This window comes from Orycteropus afer, unplaced genomic scaffold, assembly GCF_000298275.1.
Source record: "Orycteropus afer afer isolate SDZICR_OR568_19922 unplaced genomic scaffold, OryAfe1.0 scaffold00034, whole genome shotgun sequence".
NCBI classification, from domain to species: domain Eukaryota; kingdom Metazoa; phylum Chordata; class Mammalia; order Tubulidentata; family Orycteropodidae; genus Orycteropus; species Orycteropus afer.
The window spans coordinates 15,821,751-15,830,537 of record NW_006921621.1 but is presented as its reverse complement, the minus strand read 5'-3'; the positions used below and the strand labels follow the sequence as shown (position 1 = coordinate 15,830,537).

At 44.5% G+C, this 8,787-nt stretch overlaps 1 protein-coding gene across 1 annotated transcript; it reads right to left on the bottom strand.

Moving 5' to 3' along the window:
* Positions 1 to 2,042: 2,042 nt before the first annotated feature.
* TBCC (tubulin folding cofactor C) lies at positions 2,043 to 3,080 on the bottom strand. Its single transcript, XM_007936241.1, has one exon. It carries the CDS (start codon positions 3,078 to 3,080, stop codon positions 2,043 to 2,045), a length of 1,038 nt encoding a protein of 345 aa, XP_007934432.1.
* Between the last annotated feature and the right edge of the window lie 5,707 nt (positions 3,081 to 8,787).

Sequence of the window (8,787 nt, the reverse complement as noted above, 5' to 3'; positions counted from 1 at the left end):
CCTTCAGATACTGGTTGTAACTCCTAAGGCTGTCAATTTCTTTACATAGTCTCATCATCAGGATAAGGAGCTCTGGTGGCATAGCGTCTAAGGCATTTGACTGCTAACCAGAGGCTGACGGTTCAAACCTACCAGCCATGCCTTGGAAGGAAGGTTGGGAATCTACTTCTGTAGTGAGACCACCTCAGAAACCCAAGGAGGAGTGCTGTCAGTCGGATCCAACTCGATGGCAGTGAGGTTTTATTTATTTTTTTTTTATCATCAGGATTCTCTTAAGCAATTGATTTTTTTGAGTGGATTTTTTTATGTGTGATTTGTGTATGTTACAAATTGTGAAGGTAATTAAGATATTTTTTCAAGTCAGCTAATAGTTTAGAAGATGAGTATTTAGCTTTCCCTTCTGGCTAAGATATAAACAATGTATTTTTTGTCTCTTTTCAGCCTCCAATATATGACTCTACCCTTGTTCTTCCTCCTTACTGGTTTCTTTGCTCCATTTTCAAATCCCAGAAGCTGGCTTAAATTCTTTCTCGGAGTAAGAGAACATGTATTAAATGTATAAATATTTAAGGTACTTCAAATACTTTTAAATAGTTGAGGTTAATTATGAAATAAAAAAAGAATGTCTGCGATTATAAGGCAAGACTCAAAAAAAAAAGCTTCTACAAAATATCTTACAACTATCCATTTCAAGAATACTGAACAACAGTGTAGAGAGCAGAAAAACAAATTTTTAACAGCAAAATGAGGGTAAAATTTTAAGACTCTGACGGATGCATTTTAAGATGACATCTAGCATAATTGTGCCTATTAATATAAGAAAAGCAATTTGCACTTTCTAGTAATCTTGTGCCATAGTGGTTAAGCACTCAGCTGTTAACTGGTTAGAACACACCAGCCGCTCTGAGAGAAACAGTTGTGACAGTCTGCTCCCTGTGAAGATTACAGCCTTGGAAACCCTATGGGGCAGTTCTCCTGTCCTATAGGGTCACTATGAGCCAGAATCAACCCAACAGCACTGGTAATAGTAATCTTGAAAGTGTTCTTTCTAAATCAACTAACACTATTAAAAACCAGTGTGTTACCTAGTTTTTTATCTGTTCACCAGTTGAGCTTTGTGACCTTGGCAACTAAATTACTTATGTCTTCATTTGAAAAATGGTGCCAACAGAACCTACCGCATGAGATTTTGAGAACTTACTAAGTTAATGTTAGTGAGGTGTTTATAACATTTTGAATGCATAAAAATTTGGTAGCTATAATTACTTAGGCCTTACAGTTGATAAGACACATAAGCCTCTCTGGTCAATGCCAAAACTCGGGACCGAAACAACACAATGAATAGCTGGATTCCAGAAACCCAGGCTAATGTGTAATTGAAGGAAAAAAAGCAGGATCTTTAGAGCACCCTGCTGAGAAATACCAATATAAGTCAACCCTTCAATAAAAACACCCTCAGTTAATGGTACTCTGGACAAGTCTGACACCCTATCTCCACGTCAATCGGCTCCTAAGGAGCCCCCTAATGCAGTGGTTACAGTGCTTGGTCACTAATGCTTGGCTGGATCCCACCAGCTGCTTCAAGGGGATAAAGGTGTGGGAGCCAGCTTCTGTGAAAATTATAGCCTTGGAAGCCCTGTGGGGAAGTTCTACCTGGTCCCATAGAGTCTTCAGAAACAATTAGTTTGAGAGCCCTACTGAATTCCTTTATTAAACAAATATGCACTGAAAACTTACTTTGATCATGCACTGTACTAAGCTTTAATTATTACAAATCATTAAAAACCAACACACATCTTGCTTCAAACTATCAGTCAAATAAAAGCTCCTAGACATTACCAAAAAACAAAATTGCTCTAAAACATAAAACCTAGCATTAATTTAACAGAAATCACAAGTAGAAGCCTATCACAATTTCAAGCCTTAAAATACCAAAAACGTGTAAACTGTGGTAACAAATAAATAAACTTTGGGGCCTATTAGCCAGAGTCTATTCTACATGGAAACTATTTGGGAGGCGTGAAGAACGGAGAAACAAATGCTTAGTCCCACTGGATCATTCGCTCCTCTTCAGGAAGAATACTCCAGTTCGGGGAAGCCATATCTCGGGCCAGCCAGTTGAAATCGTCAACGTCGTTCCAATTATTCTTGCTCCTATCTAAACCAGAGCCCTCGAAGTCCTTGTCGATGCCCGGGTAGGTCCAGGTGTAAGGGGCGAACTGGATGCCGTTGCAGTCCTCTATAATGGCCCTACTGGTCACCTGCAGGAAGATGCGGGTGTCTTTCGTAGTGTGGACGCGGAGCTGCTGGCAGGCCACGACCAGCACGCAGTCACTGCAGTCCTCCAGGAACACAGACGCGGACACCGGCCCGCAGAGCACCGTGCAGTTTCGGGCTTTGGTCAGCCACAGTGTGTTGGGATTACCGTACAATCTAACAGTGCAGTTGTTCAGCTCGGTCAAAAGGACATCGCGCTGATGGAGATCTTCAGCTCTCTTCTCCAAGACTTGAAACTCCAGACCGGAGAAACCACAGACCCAGCTGGCGCCGAAGTCTCGCTCCTCCTTCAAGGGCTGCGGAGAGGCCCGAATGCCTTCAGTTAGCCGAGCGCCACGAGCCGCATCTACTTTGGAGGCGGATGCGGCATCCTTCTTCCGTGTCTTGAAAGCGAAACGCTTCTTAGGCTGAAGTTCCTGACGCCGCTCTGCTAAAGCCGCCTGCAGCCGCGCCAGCGCCTCCTGTCCCTGCCGCAGGTCGTAGGCGGCCAGGAACAAAACTGAGTCGTTGAGAAGTTTCTGCAGCCCCTGGAGTCGGGTGGCTGCCTCCTCCAGCCGCTCGGCAGAGTCCCCACCCTCCAGAAGCTCTTCCACTGCCGCTCGCTCCCGAGAGAAAGCAGCGGCGAAAAAGTCGCTCTTCTCCTTCTCAACCTCCTGGTTTTGTCGCTTTTGCTTCCTCTTTTCCACTTCCAGTTGCCGCTCTTGTTCACGTCTCTGAAGCCGCTCAGGAACCATGTTCAGGTCCCGCTGGGATCCCATGTCCCCGTTCCCCACAACAGCAGCTGAGTAACTAGCAGCCTCCATCTTGACTTCACGCTTCCTTTCTCTCGCCTTGCTTCCTCCGGGCGCGCCCTCCGTGAGGCCTCCCACCAACGCTCCCTGTGATTGGTTGGCCTTGGTGACGTCAAGCCCTGGGCTTATCTTCTTCGCCCATTGGTTCTTTCGTGTCAGATGGGGCGGGGACAGGGGGCGTGGCGGGCTGACAAGGGGGGTGGGGAGACAAAGGTCCTTGTAGATGGGTGGGGTGGTAGGCAGGCGGGGGAAGCTTTTTTTTTCTCTTAAAGGGGCAGGACTTATATCCGGGATTGTGGGGTGAGTTGCAGCAGCGGCAGCTGCACATGTGGGTTTGTTTATAAGAACAAGGTTAGAAACTCGTAGGCCTCCCCCTCCCCCCCAGCTCCTCCCTGCTACCACCTTACAGGCCAGAAATCCGCTGCTAGGGGGGAAATATGTGTGTGTGGGGGTGGTGGGACAGGTAGTGGTGAGAAAGATGGGGGGGGTGGAATATTGCACCGCCCGACCCATGTCGGAGGGAGCTGCAGCTGGAACAGCTGGCTAGGGAGCTGCATGCATGCCGTCTGCTTTTTTCTTTTCCCTTCCACTATTCCTTCCCCCAATCCATTCCTGCCGCCCTATAACCCTCATCCTATGCCCCCCCCGCCAATCGCTGCGGCCTGGGGGTTCCTGAGTCACAGCAGACAGATTTGGGGACGGGAGAAGGCTAGGGGCATGGCAATGGGAGACTAGCTTCCTCACTGTAAACCGGCTCGGAGGGCTGTAGGGGAGTCTAAAAACGGATTACTATTTTTTTGGCCAATTGCTGCAGTTGGAGCGGTGGGGGCGGGGAAGGGTGCGATTCCACACCCCCTTCCTCTTCCACCCACGCCCTCTCCCCGGTTCTCGACCACTCCCATCGCAGCTGGGCGCCGCTGGCCGTGTGGAAGGGAGACCCCAGCCCCGGGTTCTGAAGCTCTCTGCTGGGCGGGCGGGCGGTCTTTAGGAAAGCGAGAAGGGAAATGTTACATTATTTCTAGAGGTGTGGGAGGGATTTGTCACCGGAAGTGAATGAGCCCTGCCCAAAGTCAGGACAAATGGGAGGAGGGAGTGGGCCACCCTGACGGAGCACTCACTGGCAAAAACCCAGGGCTGTGGCGGGGCGAGAACCCTAGATGCAGCCAGCTGCCCAGGCGCGGCAACCTCGTGCCCTCGATCCTCCTCCGCGGAGCTCTGTAGCCCCGGCCGCCCTTCCAATCTTCAGTTTCACTCGTGTTTCCGTCCCGGTTCCCATCCTCCGTCCTCTTTAATTGGAATATTTAACTGCCCAAGAAACTTGAAATTTCACCGATATGCTTGCATTTTTATGCAGAGAGTGGAGGAATTGGGAGCTGTTGAATTAATTCTGGATTAAAACTGATCTCCCAATTTTTCACGCTCCGCTATCCTTGCCTTCCCATTAAAACAAACAAAACCCGGGACTGAACAGTGTTTCTCCGCAGAGAATCAGGAGTTGCCACTCCGGTGGCAAATAACATGCGGGAGAGGGGGGGGGTCTTGTGTTTCTATGGGTATGTGCGCGCACCCGGTGGAAATGGAGGTGCTGAAAAAATGCTTCCCTTAGGCTTGTATAGATTCGTCGTTTTCTCGTGCTTTGTACCACGGATGAGACTTGTTTTTTCAAAATAAGTTTATTCCACGAAGATATGGGTCTGAGGCTGGGGAATGAAAATAGAGCTAGTTTACTTATACAAGTCAGTATAATAGCTGTTACGAAGTTTTGATTTGAGCAAAGGTTTAGAGAAGACTTGGCTAGGAACAGGAATCTCACTGCTTCCTTTAAATTTTTCAGCGACTGAATCTGTCCCCCTCCTACTGAGAAAATTTGTAGCCAAAGAAGGTCTGTCTGTCTATTAGACCTGCAGGTTGCAGCTAGAGTCAAGCAACATTTCTTATAAGCCGTAGTGAATCTATGAGTGATTGTAAAGTGTAGGCTGTTATCCACTGTAAAATGGAGTTAAACATAAAATGCTTCCAAGAACTTAGTTTGCATTCAGCAACAGGTTTTGGCATACAGTCTAAAAAACTTTGGAAATTTCTGAATATTTTAAGTTGACTAATTCATACTTCTTTTTTTTTTTTAACTTTTAATTGTGATTTGGCTGAAGTTTTATAAAGATTTGTTTTACATTCAGCAGTTCATGTTTTGTAACACTGTTTACATTCTCAGCATTGTAACAGCTCTCCACTGTGGTCACCCTTTCCCTATGTCCTTCCTGCCTATGCATTCCTGCCTCTACCTTTTCCCCTGTGCAAATGCTGCCCTCTGATCTCCTGTGGTTGATTGTTCTGAGGACTGCATCCCTCTGGTGTAGGTGTTTGGCTTGTAGGTCTGTCTATTGTTTGGCTGAGATTTAAGAACAGGAGTGAGTTCATTTCCAGGCCTGATTGGCTTGGGGCCATAGTCTCTGGGGTTTAGGACCAGTAAACCTTTTCTTTTTTTTTTTTTTAATTTTTATTGTGATTTGGGTGAAAGTTTACAACGCAAATTGATTTTCCATACAGCAGTTCATACACATTTTGTTTCATGACATTGACTGCAATTCCCCACAGTGTAACAGCTCTCTTTGCACTTTCTCTCCATAGTTACCTCCTCCCTGTGTCCTCTCCCATGCCCTCCCGCCAACTCCCCCCCTCCCCCAGCTATTTCCCTGTGGAAACACTGCCCTTCTGTTCTCCATGATTGATTGATTGCTCAAAGGAGTGTATCCACCTGATGTAAATGTTCACCCCACATGCCTGTCTATTGTTTGGCTGGAAGCCCCAGGAATTAGTTCACTTTCAGACCTGAGGGGTAACTATGGGCCATAGTCTCAGGGGGTCTCACCAGGCTCTATCAGACCAGCAAACCAGGTCTTCTTCTTCTCTTTTTTTTTTTTTTTTTTCATGATTTTGAGTTTTGTTTTACATTGCTCTCCCACTCTATCCAGGATCTCCTGTACTGATCCTTTCCTGAGTGGTTGACAGTGGTAGCTGGGCACTATCTACTTCTTCTGGTATCATGGTCATACAGGCTGAGGATCACATGGTCTACTAGTCCCTTGGACTAATTGTTTCCATGCATCTTTGGTTTTCTTCATTCTTCCTTGCTCTGGTTGAGGAGAGACCCATTGTTGCATCCAGATGACCACTTTCCAGCTTTTTCTGTTTGTTTGTTTTGTTTTCAAGCTTTTAAGACCCCAATTGCTAATCACCAAAGTAGGATGTAGAACAATGATTTTGTGTAGTATGTTATGCCAGTTGCGCTTGATGTCCCCTGCAAAACCTGGTCTTTTTTAATGTATTTTTAAATTTTGTTCCACATTTTCTCTCCCACTCTGCCTAGGATCCCCAATTTTGATCCCTTCTTGAGTGGTTGGCATTGGTAGCCAGACACTATCTAGTTCTTTTGGTCACTGAGATTCTCGTCCGTTAGTCCTCTGAACTATTTCCATGTGTCTGATTTTCTTCATCCTTCTTTGCTCCGGATGAGGAGAAACCAATAGTTGCGTCTTAGATGACTGCTCACAAGCTATTAACACCCCAGTGGCTACTCACCAAAGTAAGATGTAAAACATAATTCAAACATTTTAAAGACAAAAATGACAGGTCATCCAGTGGACCCAGTCTAGTAGGGGCAGTTTTGAAAACTGATACAGGCCTGAATGGGAATGGACAGAAGTCAGTGATGTGGTCATCATGAAGTGTTGGTTCAACAGTTCTTTACAACCCCAGCAATGCTGTTGACTGAGTTAGGTAGTCAAGACATGGATATAAAGTTGTTTCTGGGCTCCAAAGCAGTGGGAAGGCTGCAATGCTTCTGGCATTGCTCTACTGCATTTGTGATCTCTTTCTGACGTTTGATGGCAATTCAGTGTTTATCCTTTAAATGGATCTCAGCTTGTCAGAGGTAAGTGCCTGTTCTGATAGAAGAGGAAAAGTTGATGTATTACAGCAGAAATGCGGCAAAAGGCAAGCAGTCGGAGTTCTGAATCCTATTTTCAAAGATAACTTAGAACCAAAAAAACAAACCCAATGCCATCAAGTTCAGTCTGACTCATAGCGACCCCCATTGGGTCTCTGAGGTGGTAAATCTTTATGGAAGTACATTGCCCAGTCTTCCTTCCACCGAGTGGCTGGTAGATTTTAACTGCCTTAGGCACTGTGCCACCAAAGCTTCTTAAAATAACTTAAAGGGGCTTGTGAATCAAAGTACTGCTTTCTTCTAGACATCTTGAAAAATGAAAGAATTCTAAGGTGTTAGGGATTTAAAAACAATTATTTAACACTAATTTAGATGCTTTATGGTTCTATTTTCCTGAAAGAAGTGCAGTCAGAATGCTTCTTGGAAGCGAGAATGGCCAGACTTCAGCTCATCTACTTTGGTCATGTTTTCAGAAGGGACCATTCTCTGGAGAAGGATATCATGCTTGGTAAAGTGGAGGGTCAACGTTAAAGGGGAAGGCCCTCAACAAGATGGATTGACACAGTGGCTGCAACGATGGGCTCAGGTATAGCAAGGATTGTGGAGCTGGCACAGGACTGGGCAGTGTTTCGTTCTGCTGTACATAGGGTCGCTATGAGTCAGAGACAACTCAATGGCACCTAACAACAACAACAACAATATGGTTCTATTTGTTAGATTTCTTTTTTAACTTTTTGAAAATTTCAAACATACATCAAATAGAAGTGTTGTGAGAAGGCATGTATATCCATCACCCAGCTTCAACAATTACTAACTCACAATCTTGTTTTACCCTGATTATCTTAAAGCAAAATCCACACACCATATGTATTATTTCATATTTAACAATTTATAACTTTCATTACATGTCTCTACAATGTAAAGACTTCCCTTGTAAAGCATAACTACAATACCATTACCACACTAATTAAAAAATAATATGATATTAAGGAGATATATATATAGCTATATATGGAGGGATACATGATACTATGATACATCTATATATCTCTATATATATAGATTTCCAGTCTATATTCATACTACTCTGATCATCCTATAATTTTTTTTTAATTTATTTTATTTGAATAAGAATCCAAACAAGATTCATGCAATGTGTCTAGTTAATATGCTTCTTAAATCATTTTTAATGTAATGGGTTCCTTCTCTCCTCCCTCTAACTTACTTTGTTGAAGAAACTATTTTATTTGTTCAGTAGCGTTTCCACAAGGAGCCTTGGTGCTGCAGTGGTTAAGCACTCAGTTGCTTCACTAGCCACGCCTCTGTAGAAAGAGGTGGCGATCTGCTCCCATGAAGATTACAGCATTGGAAACCCTATGGGGCAGTTATACTCTGTCCTGTAGGGTCGCTATGAGTTGGAATTGACTCAACAGCAACAGATGTATTTTGATTTAGAGTTTCCCACAGTCTGGATTTTGCTAGTTGTATCCTCATAGTGTATTTGTTAGCTTTGAAGTCTTTAACATATTTATTTGACCTCTTAATGTCAGAATGAATATCATGTTTGTGTAGTTATAAGCCACAGGAATAACCAAGTATGTGGAAAATTTAAGCAGAATATAAGTTATTGAGTATAGTTAGACAGGTGCAAAAACGGCAAGGAAGCCACATGTTCTGACCTCCTCTAATCTCACAAGAGGAAGACAGGATTACCAGCAGTAACCCAAGGCCTATTACTGCAAGGCCAAACATGCTGCCTCCCTCCAGCCCTTT

Coding starts and splice junctions, on each gene's coding strand:
- TBCC (XM_007936241.1), bottom strand. CDS start 3,080: ATGGAGGCTGCTAGTTACTCAGCTGCTGTTGTGGGGAACGGGGACATG.